This window comes from Nipponia nippon, unplaced genomic scaffold, assembly GCF_047370975.1.
Source record: "Nipponia nippon isolate SJK-2023a ecotype South Korea unplaced genomic scaffold, ASM4737097v1 scaffold_19, whole genome shotgun sequence".
NCBI classification, from domain to species: Eukaryota; Metazoa; Chordata; class Aves; order Pelecaniformes; family Threskiornithidae; genus Nipponia; species Nipponia nippon.
In genome coordinates, this window is record NW_028262335.1 from 2281323 (window position 1) to 2297554 (window position 16232).

At 43.2% G+C, this 16232-nt stretch overlaps 1 protein-coding gene across 9 annotated transcripts in view; it reads right to left on the minus strand.

The window, feature by feature from the left end:
• Window positions 1-16150, minus strand: part of UBR4 (ubiquitin protein ligase E3 component n-recognin 4) — a 78959-nt gene extending 62809 nt beyond the window's left edge. For all 9 annotated transcript variants that reach the window (XR_015704260.1, XR_015704261.1, XR_015704259.1 and 6 more), the window contains exons 1-22: window positions 15991-16150; window positions 11991-12088; window positions 11140-11243; window positions 10320-10449; window positions 10076-10215; window positions 9624-9726; window positions 8953-9094; window positions 8670-8794; window positions 7835-7959; window positions 7526-7585; window positions 7209-7399; window positions 6876-6975; window positions 6650-6787; window positions 6023-6140; window positions 5409-5596; window positions 4686-4845; window positions 4468-4553; window positions 3303-3472; window positions 2345-2627; window positions 1570-1702; window positions 1069-1148; window positions 305-433 (exon numbers count right to left, since the gene is read on the minus strand). Coding sequence is in view for 5 of the 9 variants with exons in the window: in XM_087755160.1 (XP_087611286.1) it covers window positions 305-433; window positions 1069-1148; window positions 1570-1702; window positions 2345-2627; window positions 3303-3472; window positions 4468-4553; window positions 4686-4845; window positions 5409-5596; window positions 6023-6140; window positions 6650-6787; window positions 6876-6975; window positions 7209-7399; window positions 7526-7585; window positions 7835-7959; window positions 8670-8794; window positions 8953-9094; window positions 9624-9726; window positions 10076-10215; window positions 10320-10449; window positions 11140-11243; window positions 11991-12088; window positions 15991-16124 (2937 nt within the window). In the remaining 4 variants the exon portion in view is untranslated. The remainder of the gene's footprint in view (window positions 1-304; window positions 434-1068; window positions 1149-1569; window positions 1703-2344; window positions 2628-3302; window positions 3473-4467; window positions 4554-4685; window positions 4846-5408; window positions 5597-6022; window positions 6141-6649; window positions 6788-6875; window positions 6976-7208; window positions 7400-7525; window positions 7586-7834; window positions 7960-8669; window positions 8795-8952; window positions 9095-9623; window positions 9727-10075; window positions 10216-10319; window positions 10450-11139; window positions 11244-11990; window positions 12089-15990) is intronic.
• Window positions 16151-16232: the final 82 nt, after the last annotated feature.

Below are 16232 nucleotides of genomic sequence, written 5' to 3' on the forward strand. Positions count from 1 at the left end.
GCAATAAAGAGGAGTGAGAAAAGAAAAAGGAAAGATTATACAAAATTTTTCCGCTTCATCATATTCTAGCCAGACCTCCTGGAATTACCAGGGACATAGAGCAAGTCTCAAACATGTTATGAATTAAAAACTCATATGAGATGTACCGCCACCATAAACACTACCATTAGCTATGGGATTTTTAAATTCCCCATTACTCCAACCACTGTCCAAAATACTTTGGTTAAATACTTTGCTTGAAAATACTAAGTCTGAAAACTTGTTATTCCTCAACACAGACAACATTACAGCTACACAGTCTTACCAGTGCAGTGACATTTTTGTTCTCTTTCCTCCTGAGTGTATCAAACTGTGACCCAGCTGCAAGTAATGAAGTCAGGGCTGCGTAGAGCTCGTCATACTTCATGGTCCTAGAGAAAAGGACCTCACAAACCTACAAGAGACGACAAGTCAGGATCGTTGCTTTGCAAATTGCACAGCTCTGTGTTTCTATACAGTCAAGCTCTTCTCTTAAGTATTCAGAATACCCACAGACCAAAACTATGCAAAATAAAACATCAGGAAGTTAGTTCTGTCGGGTATTTCTCTCCCCAGTCAGAGTACCAATGAACTAGTTATAAGGGAGCATGCACGAAGCAAGTCCGTAACCTTGATGACAACAAATTTATTGAGGAAACAAAACCCAAGAAGAACATGGAGCAAAATGATGAGAAAGCAAGTCTAATGCCACGTGTCTTTGTCTCAGGTGTTTCGGCAGCACTGAAAAACAAGTGTGGATATGATAGGGCACTCTGTCATAGCGTACATACCGGAATCACAAGCATTACTACAAGTAGCCCAAGATATCTTCACAGATTTTGCACACCGACCTCCCTGACATGCAATTGGGCACAAAAAGGAATCCCATATTATCTTACTCAGCCACTATTCTTATCTCCACTTGGCGAAATATTTCTGCTCTAGCTGCTTCATCAAGTCTTTTCTTCTTGTCTGTTTTCCCTGGTGCTTGTCAAATCGACATGGCCCCCAAGGCTTACAGAAAGGTCTTTAAAACAGAAATCCCAATACCGTGCTATCCAGACGGTTCAGATCATCTTCAGAAGCTTCCAGAGATAGGATGCAGTAGAATCTGGGCTGTGGAACTGTGTCTGGAACGTGAGGACAGAAAACAATGTTCAAAGTGAGTTTTAATTAGGCAGCATTGTGTTATCCTCTCCTCCATCCCCACAACCTTTCGCATTTTAAGACTATTAGCAGATTCTACAAAGCCAGCTCCATGACACATTATACGTGCTTTTAACCTATGGTATATGCAGCCAGGGTTTCCTACTCATACAATCCTGGCATAATAAACACACACTCATTTTGAATTACCTGCAGCATACTCCTAGACGACAATAATTTTGTTTAACAAAACTTTTCCTGCATTACATGCATTTTTATCTGTCTATTGTTAACTATGCCCATTAAAAGCAGGAAAAGCTACCCACCCCAGGGCACAGGCAGGGCTCTTATTTATTTGTAAAAGCAAATCTTGGAATAAAAAATTCCTCACATTTTCTTTCTTACCTGATGAACAGTGTTTGGTCCAGTTTTCTTCCACTTCTTTAAACGCATGATAAAGTGGGACAGATGTTCGTCTGCTACTGTCCTGGGATCCACTCACCCAGCCAATGGGTGGAGTCAGCAAATTATATTGCACCTACGTTAAAAAACAAAACAAAAGAAAAAAAAAACACAAACAAAAAACCACCCATGGCATCCTTGTCATTAAGGGGCAGGAGGCAAAAATACCACCACTACCACCACCAACAGAAAGAGAGCCATAAAATACAAACAACCCCGTTGCTAAAACACAATCATTCCCAGCTTCTGAGGGAAGCCCTGGACCCTATCTGATGATTTTTATTCTGGAGCGAGCAGTCTAAATCCATGGTCAAGCTTCCAACAACTGAAAAAGCCACACGCAAAACACAAGCATCCCATTATTGAGAACGGTGCCAAAAACCTCAACAGTGAAAAGCTAAAGCAAGGACACGGTGTACAAGGTATTTGTGAAATGGTGCCTAAATATCTAAATACTCAAGATTTTGAAAGATAAGGCATTCATGCTGTCCTTAACAGGACTTATTAGGACAGTAGTTACACAAGGAATTTACACTCAAACTGAACCTGCTGCTAGGAATCAGCAACTGTAGTTTGTCATACATTATAACCCCCAAAGGCTGGTAAGAACATCAAAACCGATTTACACAGAGAGACCAGAACACACCAAAGGATTGCCTATTACAGATTTTTGCGGGGTGACCAACTAAATATCCAGAACATGATGTCGAAATCTTACCTGTTCAAATAGGTACATGGGGGCCTTGGAATACTGATGGAGCAGGTAGTCAAATACCAAGAGCAGACGTGCCACGATAAGTGGCACAGAACACTGCTGGGTATCCATGTTCACTGTCAGCTCCACAATTGTCTGGATACACAGCATCATGATAGATCTGCGGCCCCTCTCGGAGAAATTGTGAAAAATAAGCAGCAGCAGCTGGAGATGTTCAACATTCAGATCCTCTGTGTCACTGGGAAGAGTCCCCTGCAAGGCGTTTTGCTTCAATGTGCCCACAAACCTGACAACAAGAGAGGAAGCTTATAAAGTTTACTTTTCTTCTTGCCTAGATCCCTCTTTAAAATCTCTTTAATTAGAGGTCAGAGAAATAGTTTCATAATCACATTTTTCTGCTTATTCTTCTAATACTGGCAATTTCACAAATTATTTACTACATTATGTATGAGAATAAGACTATGCAAACAGTGAAACCTACATAAATTCAATTAGCGGCAAACACATTTGATTGAAAATATGAACAATCACGCAAAGGGAGAAAAAGAGATACGAACTTGTCCCCACAGGAAAGGCTGTCCACTATAGCTTTAAGTCAGCTAAAAGAGACTTTTGCATTCAGGTAACGGCACAGAGAGGAAAAATCTTGGCACCATCATAACAGAACTGACCAAAAACCTGCTGAAATAACATTCGCCTTCCCTTTCTGAAACCAGCATTGCTGTAAGTAATTCAGCCTCCACCCACTTAAATCCTGATTCTAGGTCTTATTTCCTATGCTCTAGGTGAAGGACTCCAGCGACACAGAAGACTGACCCTCTGCTCCTCCAAGCGTCACATACCATCACTGCTCAGAGAACACACGCACACTTTTTACGCTGGTCCCAAAGAATTTTCACTTGAGAGAAAATGAGAGAGGTAAGAGATGACTGACTTCCAGCTTAACATAAAATTATCTCACCTTTCCCAAACTTTAAGGCATTCTGGAACGTCAGGATCTCCCTGGGCAGTGGCTTTATGCTGCCAAATCAGGAGAAGTCGTGAGAGCACCGACAGACTTTGAGGATGAATGTAGAGAGGCCACGGACCTTCAGAAAAAGGGGCAACTCCCAGTTGCTGAAGAAGTGTGTTCTGGAACAAAACAGAGACTGGTTGAGAAGAAGCAAGTCCTGTCTGATGGTTTAATTAAAAGCATGATCTGAACATACAGATGACAATGAACAGCAGGGCTCTCAGAGCTCGTAAGGGTTCACACAGCAATATTTCTCCCATCTCAAATATATGGCATAGCTACGGAGGGACACTTACACTGTCACTTTGCCACCTAAAACACAACACACTTTCAACTTCAATGCCAATGCAGAAAAAATGGCATTAATGAGCTCTACTCATCTACTGCAATATCACAGCAGGAGAGATTATGCTACTATGTTCAGTATCTAATAATCTGGAAGAAGACCCCTTTGATCACAGTAATGCTTGCTTCTTTTCAAATATTATAAAAAGGCAGATTTCTGAAAAGTCCAACTGCTTTTAAAAAAAAATAAACAAGAGAGTATTGTAAATGCAGTAGAAAAGTATCATCAAAAAGTATAGGGATTGAATTCACTGATTGGTAAGCAGATTTATAACCTCTACTTACAGCACTAGGTCAGGTCAGCCCATAACCTAGCAAAGAAACCTAGAGGCTACAAAGTTAGTACATGAAAGCAACGGGATTAATTTGATTCTCTCCTGAGAGAATTCCAAGGCCTTTTGGCATCAGTCCTGACAGCAAAGCAAATCTGCAGGAAAGCCTCTTGATAAACGCATGGATAGAGGCGAGTCTCCAAAACAAAATACACAAACTAATTTCTTTTTCAGCTTTCATTGCCTTCAAAGTTCAGTGGAGTAATCTGAACTCTAGATGTTAAGTTTACACTCTGCAGGATGTTTTGTACTGGATGACTGCAAAGGTCATCCGACTCATTGGATCCAAAATATTCCAAGCTCTCTTTGCAAAAGAATATACGCTAGGGCCAAATGGAATCACCAGCACGCTACTCTAGGTGCGGAGAGTCTGTGTAGAGACATTAACAGACACTAACACTTCTTCATTTTATCTATACATTCAATCACAGACTTACCTGCAAGGCAGGGGACTGAAGATCTGAGGTCACCAAGGAATGGTTGAAGTGATACAGCGCAGCAGCAAACTCCTCATCTGACGTGCCTGTAAGACAGGGATCAAGCCGTTTACTACCGTTGCTCTCCTACATTTAAAATTTCTACATGAAACTAAGAAAACATACACCTATAAATCCCGCAGTCTGTGTTCTCTAACAGAGAAGTTCTGCTCACTCACCTTTAAGCCCGTCCTTATCCACTTCTTTGATGATGCTAGCCAGTGTAGCCATGTGCTGCTCCGAAAGAGAGACACTCAGGTAGTTGCGAATGAAGTTATTCCTGGAGTTCAGCATAGAAGAAGTGATAAAGTTCAAAATGTTTGAAGCTAGGCTCAAAAACTGAAAAGAAAAGAGAAACACACTATAGAAGCAACAAAAGCAGAGGGACTGCAAGACAACATTAAACAAAAACTAAACCACCGGCAAAATAAATCGAGCTCCCTAACTCCACCCCTGGCAGCGGAGTACAGGTTTACTCATCGCAATCCAGCCCACTGCACTGTGTTCTATATCAGGACTGATTTTAGAATTCTCTGAAAAGGTTGCAAGTCTCTAACTTCTCGACTGCAGTATTTATTTTCGTCTTTACCCGACGGAGTTGGAGCTAAAAGCATTCTATCAGCAAGTCATTTCGCTCATAGTTCTGCCCTCATTCTCCTTCTGTAACCCAAATAGATATTATGCACAGTCTTTGCTTCCCTGGCAGTGACAAATACAGTGACATTCCACCTGAGGGAAGAGTAGAGAAAACGTCTTTCTTCAAAGCCAAGACAGTCACTGATTCTCCATCAGCAACGTACTTAAAATACCCGACAGTTATCATGTTGTCCGTCAACGTAGCTAGCCACTACTACTGCTACAGCACATCCGTTATTTCATTAAGCCTGAAGACCTTCCCGTACCAATTCTGGATCTTTGCGGCTGGCCAGGATGTTCCCGTTCTCTCCAGCAGTCTGTTTGTTAGGGCTTTTCACTCTAGGCGAGCTCTCCAAAGGTGGCGGTGGAGGGGGTGGTGGTGGGGCCACTTTCTCTTTGCTTGGGGAGATTGTCTCTTCAAACCATTGCCCGAGGATTGGTTCACTGTCGTCATCTAACGCAGGAGGCAGGAAAAACAAAAGCATATTATAAGCAACTAGCTTATGCAAACTACTCAGCTTAGAAAAGGCCTGAAAAAGTTTCAGTGAGCACAGTTAAGGCGTCTGCTATCTTCCTTTTTCCTTTCCAAATCGCAAGGCTAAGCACTTTTACAGCACTCCAGCAGGAATTTACAAGAAGAAATTATTTCCACTCTCCTCTTAAGCAAATACTGCCAAATCCCAGCCACTCTGGCTTTAGTTTACATAAAAGAGTACAGTCAGCACTACTTCTGCCAAACAGATCTTACAAACTGTTTCATATTTTCAGCATTACATGACATTCCAGCGCAAGAAGGCAAAAGACCAGTAGCCAGGTTTCCACTAAATCTGAAAGACAGCGTAAAATCCTGACTTAAGTTGCTTGCTGCAAACTCTATTACCTTGGCTGCTGTCCTCCTCAGTGCTGCTAAAATCATCCTCATAGTAAGTATTCGAATCAGTGGAGGCACTTGCGTCGCTGCTCATGGAGCCCTTCCTCTGACGCTGCAAGACACAAGCCTTAGGAAAACAGCAAAACAAGTTAAATTTTAGGATTATGAAAGATAAGAATTTGAAAACAAGAGTAACTTCCTAATGCCTTTGAATTTTCTTCTAGCAAATTTGTCTCAACTAATTTATTAACAGTTTTTCAAGGCTTCTCCTCCTTAAGTTGTATGCAAAATTATGCAGCATGGTTGAAAACAAATAATCTGTGCCAAGCTTGTAAGCAACACTTCAAGTAACAGCTCCAACACAACAGCACCCGTTTTGAACACAGCCTTTTCATCTTCTCACTAAACTCACAAATACCACTGAGCTTACAGAAAAAAATTATTAGAACAAGTTTGTGAAATTAACAGTCTCTGCAAAGAGGAAAGAGAGAGGCCCCGGTTGACAGCTTCTGAAAGAAGAATTCTAAATTCTCCTTAGCATAGTCACAGTTTGTAAAGTGACAATTTTCCATGCAGATGACACGTAGTAGGAGTGGTTCAGCTACAGAAGTTCTCTAGCTGTATGCTAGTTCCTACCTTTCTGTAGGAAGTAGATAGCAAAGTCAGCAGCAAATTAGTGAGCGGCACAGAATCTATCAGCCGCTGAATTCTCTGGATGGATGTGCTTTGAGCCATGATATCCAGCACTGCTGGCGGACCATCACTCTCCCAGCCCTGGAGGACGGCATTGGAAAGAGAATTTAACGCGTGTTTCAGTGGAGAAGGCAAATGTTTCACAGGAATGTACATGCTACCTACATACCTTGTGCAATGCCTCCACTTGCAGATCTTGAAAGAGCGATGACAGCAATTTGATAGCATGATTTGCTAGCACCACTGACAGAACACCAAACCCTTGATGCCTACAGAAACATCAAGGATACAATGTAATTTCAGGGGGGAAATATCTATCTATGTATATTTTAAATTGAGTGAAGTGACTGCTAAACTGAAGAAGATGACTTCTTTTCAAGAATCAAGACTTGAATTACAAACGCGGATAAAATTTCAAGAGACCAACAAGACCTCGTAGCAGTTGCTTCCTGGCATGGTTAAATACAGGGACAATGATTACTTCAGTGGGGTATGTACATACCCTTTCCCAGGTCCTAGTTTGGGAGACCCAACGCCCTCCTTAGTACGGGCAATAATGTCTCTGACGCGAAGAGCAGCCAATGGATCTTTCTCCTTTCCCTTATCAGCCAAGGCCGTAGGGCTGAGGTTCAAGATGAGGAAGAGGCTGTTTAGCAAACACCAAGCCCCGAGCAGCTGGAAGTTCTGATAATGCTATCATCCCAAAAGTGAAGGGGAGGGAAAGAAAAAAAAAAAAGGGCACAAAATAGTGTCAGTCCAAATGCTGAAATATACCAGCACAAAAACAGTGAAAAAAGCTCCTTGAGATGCAAATCTTACCTCACCCCCCGCACGGCGTGAATTGCTGATGGCTTGTCCAATCATTTCATAGATTTCAAGCTGCAAATAAATCCCAAACCATGGTAATGTTTAAGTGCTCCACTGGGCAATAATAAACCACCACACACACTTTTAAAACTCCAAATACAATTGTGCTTTGCCCTCTACCATTAGCCACCCCATTACTTCCTTTATCAGCAAGTCTAATGCCTAGAAAGAATAGATGTGTATTGCAATCCAAATAAATACAATTTCTACACACTTCGCTTGCCGAGAACGGAACCAACAGATGCGCTCTCATCCACTTACACATTTCTGTACAATAGTAGCAGCATCATTTTCATAATCTTCTTCTTTGGAGCTTGTTGACCCAGTTCGTACCTGTTGAGTGCTACCCACGTGCAGGATGGCCATGCAAGTTGCCACGCTCACACCTGATTGAAAACAAGTGGAGGTAACATTCTTACTAAGAGCCAGTCTCGGGACTCAGTGTTCCTACTTAGCACATTAAAACAAGTGGTATCAAACATGGCCATAAACTTGATGGACCTGGGAATACTCAATATTACAGCTGACAGATTAAAAAATCTTTCTGAAGTACCCTCAAAAGAGTCATGTTTTGTCCTACAGAAATACATGAGGATAATTAAAGGAGGAAATGTTTTACCATGTAATTCAATACCATTTTTAAGGCAATCTTCATACTCGACTGCCGTATCTTTTTAAAATCTTACCCATACCAATTAAACACGCAGGATTCTGGTGTACTTAAACCGCTCCTGGGAAACAAGGTTGATTTGGGGGTACAACCAATTAAACTGAAGCCATAAGCACTGCAAAAATATATTATGCTCTGAACATAAAAAAAAAGAGCAGAAATTACAGGCTATTAAGAAGATGTTGAGTCACTCAGTCTTTCTCTCAGATACTGACAAGAACATTTGCAGAACATATCAGAATTTCAGAGTCACTATAACAATTTTCATATTAACCCAGTCACCAGACTATGCACTATGCTGCATAGCTTTCAAATTCACGAGAAATAAAGGTTACTTGTGGGTTGAGCCTCAAACGTGCAGGTAACAAAGCAGAGCAAAAGCGAGAGCAACTTAAAGCTCCGAAGAAAATATAGGAATCCATTCACCTGCATAGAGACAGCTGAGAGCAAGAACAGTCACATCTTGGAGACGCGTGGGTGTCAGGGGCTCCAGTACAGGCAGAGACAGCGTATCCAGTGCCATGGTCACATCTATTACCAGCGAATGAAACCTACGGTAACGACACATGTCAAGGTTCAGCAGTGCAATGTACACATCAGACAGCTCACAGGAGCACCACAATAACTGATACTGCATAGCTAGCACAGTTATTTTCTCTCATACAGGGCACCCAGCATCTACTAAAGAAGAGTAACGACAGACTCTTACCCATTGCGAACAGCAGTGGCATCTGCAACTGTGGCTGGCATAATAAAAAATGAGTTGGCCGACACTGCGTCCTGAAATCGATTTATGTATCGCAAAAAGTATGGGAGGTTCAGGCACACCCTCAGCAGTTTTTCAGAGCCACCTACCAAACAAAAACAGCAGTGTTATTTTTACTGTTCCATGGGAGAGCTTCTAAGCAGAACAGATCTAACGGTCATCAATAATTGACTTAAATTATTCTTTGTGGTGAGAAAATAACATCATGGATGAGGCAACAGGATAAAGACTAGTTTACAACACACAAAGCAGATGGTGAAGTTTTCAGCCAGTACTCGTAACGGGTGTCGCAAAGCTCTGTGTGCATGTTATGTGGCACACCAGGTCTAATTCACACCTGCTCAGTAATCCATAGGCTATTTTATATCGCCCACCTTTTTTTCCCCCCAAACCAAGGCTACTGCATACAAATATAACGAGCTCATCTCCTCTGCAATGAAGAAAACTACATTACAGCCACCGCCTCCCTTGGTAACATCAGCATGCAACCGAGTCCTAAAGAACAAACGCTTTAGGTCAAAAAGTTTCTTCCCATTCAGAGCTCTAAGGTGTAACACCGGAGAGTCATTTACTCTAGCGTTTGTCTTCCTCGATGCTAAAAAGCCGACTCTCACCAAGTTCTTGCAGGCTGGCTACATTCTGAGCGATGAATATGCTTTTTGTCTTTGCTGCAGAGGTCTGATCTGTGGAAGCTTGATCCTCGCTCTCTCCTTCCACCTAAAAGCAAGCACATACTAAATATATCATGGCAGCATTAAAAATATACAGTATTGCAGTAAGTCTCCACACAGGAGCAAGGCGCATCAGCAGCAGAACTCAAAAGAGCTATGAAGATCACTGAACGTTAGCTTCCATGAGGCAACAAAACTACTATTGCCAATACCACGCAAACAGTATTTTCTCGTTTGCCATTCATCAACACGCAAGCAGGATTTAAATACTTAAGAAAGGTTTTCTTTACGCATATGTATTAAAAAACTACCACTTACTGCCCTCTGTCCTTGCCCGCACCAATGTTATTAATGCTAAAATTCAGACTGCTTCTATTCTAGGGCTGTTTCTTTACCTGTGTCTCTGGCGTGACAGATGGTGATGATGAAACCCTAGGGTTAAACACTGATGTCAACTGATTGAGGAAGTTCATCTGCACTTCTTTCTGTCTTAGTTCTGGGCTCACCGGCGAGGCCAGCTCCTTCTGGTCCTCTACTGCAGGGAAAAGAGCAAAACATCATTTCATACATCAAAACCACGCTATTTTCTATGCCTAATTCAAGTGCCGCAGTGATATAACCAAAAATTAAAACACCTACCATCAGAGAGGGTTTTGACAGTCTGAGGGAGCTTGGCCGACTTCATCATTGCTGTGAAGGTAATAATTTCAGTTCGATCTAGGCGGCTGCAGCCCGTGCACAGCCCCTTTATCAGTAGAATGAGGTGTTTCTACAAAGAAAAAGACATCGAGTACAATGTAAACTCTCTCGATTCCAATTATTCCTCGGTATTGTTTATTCTAAGCGGCTGCGTTAAGAGTACTGCAACTTCAGCTAGTAAGGCTACTGCAACATCTCGAATCCACTCTGATCTCATACCAAAGACCATGATGGCTTACTGATTGCAGGTAATTCAGGTCGCTAACATCGTCCCATGTGCTCATTATGGAAAAGCATCTGGAAAAGCGCTCTCTCCTACGACACGCTAAGGCTTAAAGCCGGCCCTATCAGAAGCTACATTATGTGAACACTTCTCACCTGCCCTTCCTCTTTAAAATAGATTTAACCTTTCCCAGAAGACTAAAATACAACTGGGGAAGAATCTATCTTCAAAAACTCAACGAACAGTTTTGATCCAGGTTGTTAGGCAAAACCAAATCAGACTGTAGGAAATTGCAACAGGATTAACCAAGGCTTCAGGTCACCTTTATTTCAGCTTGCTCACAAGCTGACATTCTGAATAAAGAATGCAGAGGAAAGATTCAGCAGGTAGCAGTCTCTACCGAAGTGGTACACCTTAAATATTTTAAGAACTTCATTATTTTTGCTTTACGCAACACTAGAGCAAATATTTTGGAATTAGAGGCCAAAGTCCAGTTTCTCACTCAGGCTTGCCCACACGGTCAAAATCTGTGCTCACCTGTGAAACAGCACATGCTTCATCTGGGTTCTCAAGACGCAGCAGGGAGAATTCAATCAGGACTTTACAAGCAGCTGCCACTGATTGCAACTGGTTTCTCGGTACTGAAAAAAGCAGATGCTTGCATCACTCAGTACAAGTTTTTAAATAATTTAGTGTAAGATGTTCTTAATGCTTTCAATAAAACAGAATGCTATCCAACACGCACGCATACTCAATCTATCACGCCTAACACAGAGATGCATTATAAATTCAGTCTCGTTAAAATGTAACACAAGAAACGTCAGTAAAGCAAGCATAACACCTTCTACCCAGACAAGGTAATTTAGACAGATACAACGGCTTCCCCAGCAACATAATTTAATACTGACAGAAGCACTGAAGAACATGAAACAAGTTGACCAAACCCACTTTTTTGCTGAAATTGCCAAATTCTGTCAGCCAAAATAACATAAAATATTTTGAGTCACGATGTTTTGATCATTAATTCCAACATAGTAACGTAACTGCTAGAGAATAATGTAAAAATCCTGAAAACGGATTTAAACGCTTCATTTGACCAAAAATTATTTACCCTAAATGAAGTCAGGTCAATGAATAAGCAACCCAAAAGTTAACACCACCCAGTACTTGGTGGCCAAACACTCCTATCGACAAGTTTCCCTTTCCGTCTGAATTGACATTTTGCCAGTACAAAAGCTAGTAACGCTGGCCTCGCACGCTCTGCCTTGAAGTCTGATTCAGAAAGAGGGCTTGAAACAAATACCAAAAGGACAACAGTTCTAGCTTACTTTTACTATATCCTAGTCATAACGCAAGAGCAAGGGAAGCAAAGGGTGGGGAACACTTACTTAGACCACACACAGTAGTGATGTAATGCGTAGAAAGTGCAACGAAGGAAGAGTAAAAAGGCTCATACTGTTTGTCATGGTGCAGGATTTCAGACTCGCTGCAATAGGAGAACAGGAGATATGTCAATTGGATACAGCACAACGGTGGCACCAGACAATACTCAGAACACATTATATCTATTAACAGGTGTAAGACAAGATCATTAAAATGACACGCGCTTTCCAAATCAAAGTTTTGAGAACAGCATCCTCTCCCTTGTGTCCCGTCTCCCGTGTCCTCAGGACCGAGCCCTCCAGCAGCAGACAGGCCAGGGCACCAGCATCGTTATCCACACAGGAAATTTAAGGAAATAGTCCCAGTACTGCAAATGTTTCTCCTTTATACCACCAACAGGTCAGTGTCTTTAGCAATCGCTTTCCCAGTCGGAGATTCATTAATCTTTAAGTTATTCTAAACTCAGCTGCCCATAAAGTTCAGACTGTTTGTTCTGCTAACGCTAGGCAGGATTTGCCAGGACTGGAGCACAGGCATTCCCTTTCTGTCAAGGCACGGAGTCAACTGGAGTATATGCAATTCTGCAAAACAGAGGGATCAAAACAGGCAATTGCATAATAACAACAAGTACACAACGGCGGTGTCTGCAACAAGCTGAGGAGTGAAGAGTTTTAGCAGGTAACGCACAGCAGAGAAAAATGCATCCACTGTAATCAGCCTCAAGGGTAGAGACTTGCCACTTCAGAGATGTGCATCATTTTGCCCCGCACACGAATCAACGCAAAGCTCAGAGCGAGTGAAAATTTCATGCCAGCTCAAACCAAAAGTAAAAATTGTAAAGCAAAATACGCATCGACAGACTGGAAGTCAAGTCCCTGAGGTTTCTCAGCAAGGCTCGCCAGCCACGGAGAGCATCTACTTATGCACAGAAATGACACGTTAAAGGCTACCGCAGTAAAGCGTCACACCACATCCCATTTGCGCAGAAACCTGAAGGCAACCACCTCGAGAACAGAAAGACAGCTCTGCCTCCATAGCTAGTTCTGCCCTTGATTTTTCCTGCGACCAAACTAAGGGATGTGGACACGCCTATTAAATCCTTAAATTAATTTCTTTCACGTTTTCAGATGATAGAAACTTTTATTCCATGAAGTGAATGAGCAAGTTGGAAGAACAGATTATATGACTGAACTTCACGCGCCCAATTTATGCCCTGTCACCTTCCCTTTTTCTATCCTAAGCCATCGTTTCCCGTCATAATGGGAGATGTGGCTGAAACAGAAGAAAGTGTAGAATATAACATTTCCTCTGGAAAAACGAACCAAAAGAAATAGCAGCTTTGTAGCTTTGATTTCCTAGTTCTGAGATTTTTTTTTTTATTTAGTCTACGCACAAAGCTGAAATAGCAAGGTAGCCGTTCTGAAGGGAGAGGTTTTAATTGAAGACATTCCGCAGAGTAACGCGACTGAGTTTCACCATCCCACTCACCAGGCTTCACCTCGCCATCTCCTGCCAGAAGGGCACGGAGGGGTAACGAGCCCAGAGACTGAACGTGCAGAAAAGTTCGTGCTCTCCTACGTTCAGACACTGATTTTGCTCCCCCACCTCTTCATGCCCAGCTATAAATTAGCAGCAGTAGGTGTATGCAACGTATCTTAAAAGAACAAACGAGAACAATTTGGGAATAATAGAGTAGAGGAGAAATTGGCAGCTCCCCAATTATTGTTCTGCCGTATAGGTCAAGCTGTGCAAGACATAATACCCACGAGGTATAAGAACACAAAGGTGCCGAAACCAGAACAAGACAGGGACTTTCATCTGGATTGGACAATAAGAGGCTCGAGTTTTATTAAAACAAGTTGTGGACTTGTTACGGTAGTAAAAAGTGGAAGGCATTTGTCAACAAATCATCAAGTCCTTGCAAATAAACATAAATAAAAGATAACAGCTTAATCTGTGATGTGCTACAGTGTTATTTTGCATGTACAACGAGATTTAATAATAACTTTCAGCTATTGTATTGTGATTTATTGCCTAAATAACATTTGTTTCCCAGGGAAAACCATTACTCACGCTAAGCAAGAAGCCTCTGTGTCAATATCAAATGTAACACGTCAGCAACAAATACCACCTCCTTTCTCAGTTCTGCTTCCAAATCTTAACCGGGCCCAAAATAGACCCTTTATGTAAGGTAGCAGGCGCAAAAGCAGCCTCTTTTTTGAAAAGGCACAGCAGCAGGTGCAGGAGTTCTCCCCCTATTGAAAAAAAACCCTTCCCTGAAAACCAGCCTCATTTGACTGTCACAGACTTTGTAAATTGTGTTCCACTTCAGCTGCGTCTTTCCAAGTCAGCATTTCACTAACTTATGTCGAATAAGAGGCCAAAGCCTATCACTTCTTGAATATACATGCTAACAGGGGAATTCCAGTAACTTGATGATGCTTAAACTTAAAAATGAAATATAAGCGTTGCCAGGAAAAGGAGTTTATTAATTTATTTCGAAAAGAATAACGTTAGCGATTTCGCTGTCAGTGCACCATGTTTATTTAAGGGGAAATCCAGCCACTTTGCAGATGGTGTCAGCCAACAGTCTCCCTACAATCATCTTCTAAAAATAAGCTGAACAGATAAAATATTTTAGATTAGAAATCTAAAGATAGATTATTTGTTCAGAATACAAGAGCATGGCTCCAAACACGAACAAGCTATATGTTTTCCTCTGTGATTTGCCACACGTCGTATCAAGGCATGAAATAAAAGATACCGTCCTGGAAGACTCCACAGGCCTTGCGCTCGTATTAAATCCTGCTGGGTCTGAAGCGCAGCCAGCGCCAGGCACACAACTCAAACCTCAGGGCAGCGCTACTTAAAGGCAACAAACTGCTGTCTCCAGTGGAAAATGGAGCCACCGTTCTCACTAGCGGAGGAAAGAGGCCTCTCCCAAAACTCCAGCGCGTCCGCTTAAGTGTTTCTGTGATATTCTTCTGCCGAAACACTCCGATAATGAACTACAGGCACAGAGACAGTGGAGCGCCGCAAGGAAAAGCGAAGCTGAAACAGCCCCTAAAAGAAAGGTCAGCCTAACAACTGCCCAAATCACGTAAATATTGAGTGTACGCAGGTTTCTAGGTGAACCGCTACTATAGGAATATAGGCACAGAATGTTAATTTGAAGCATCCACTGTTTGTATGCTCAGCCATTCTATATTAAGCAAAATACCACAAGGCTTTATTTTATTATCTTCCTCAGCACAGTGTTTATTTTTTGTTTCCTAACAACTTATTGAGGTCAGGGTTATATCTTTGTAACTGAGCATAACGTTGTAGCATTCATACCTAGTGTTTTAGATGATAAAATAAGCTGTAAGTTAAATTAAATAGCTCCAACAAGCGCTCTCATGCTCCGAGTCTAACTTTCCTGGTTAAGAAGAGGCAGACTTGATTTGCTTCAGCTTCATTTCTCCTTAAAACACTATTTCACTGCTAGAAGCCTAAACGGAAGCCAATGCCACGCAATGACCCTGCCATGAGCCTGTCACCGGAGGAGACGGGCCAGGTGAGACGAGGGCTTTCACCGTTTTCACAGCCTGCAAAAGCGTAACGCGCTTGGACAAAAGCAAAAACGCAGGAACGGTCCCGAAGCCTCTCCGCGGGGTAACTGTCAGAGGTGCTTTTGCTGTGGCCGAGCAGCAGCCAACGCGAAGAGCCGGGCGTGCATCCTCACCCCCGCTTATTAGGTCCCAAGGGCACCACCCCGAGAGCCTCCCAGTCCCCGGGAGAGCGGCAGGAGGCGGCTGGGCGTGAGTAACTCCCTGGACGCTGCTCGGGGCTCCCTTTTTCCCCGGCAGCCCCGAGCAGGGACGCTCCTCAGCCGCTCCCCGCAGCCCCCCTCAGCGCTAACTCCGAAGGGCTCCCCCCCTCCCCCGGGCGCCCGCCCTGAGGTAACGGCGCTGAGGGGAGGCAGGGCCCGGGCCGCCCCCCGCTCCCGGGCAGGTGAGCCCTCACCTCTCGATAACCGAAGCGAGCAGCTGCGGGAGCTCCTTCATCTCGAAGGCCGAGTAGGAGGCGGAGAGCAGCGGTCGCACGGCCACCTCCCAGCCCGGCTCCGCCGCGGCCCCCGCGCCGCCGCCCGCCGCCATCTTGCCGCTCCGCTGGCCGGGGGTGGGGGGGGGGGGGGCAGCCGCGGCGGCGGCGGGGGGGACTGCGGGCCGGAAGTGCCTCCCTCCCCCTCCGCGCGCCGCCAGACG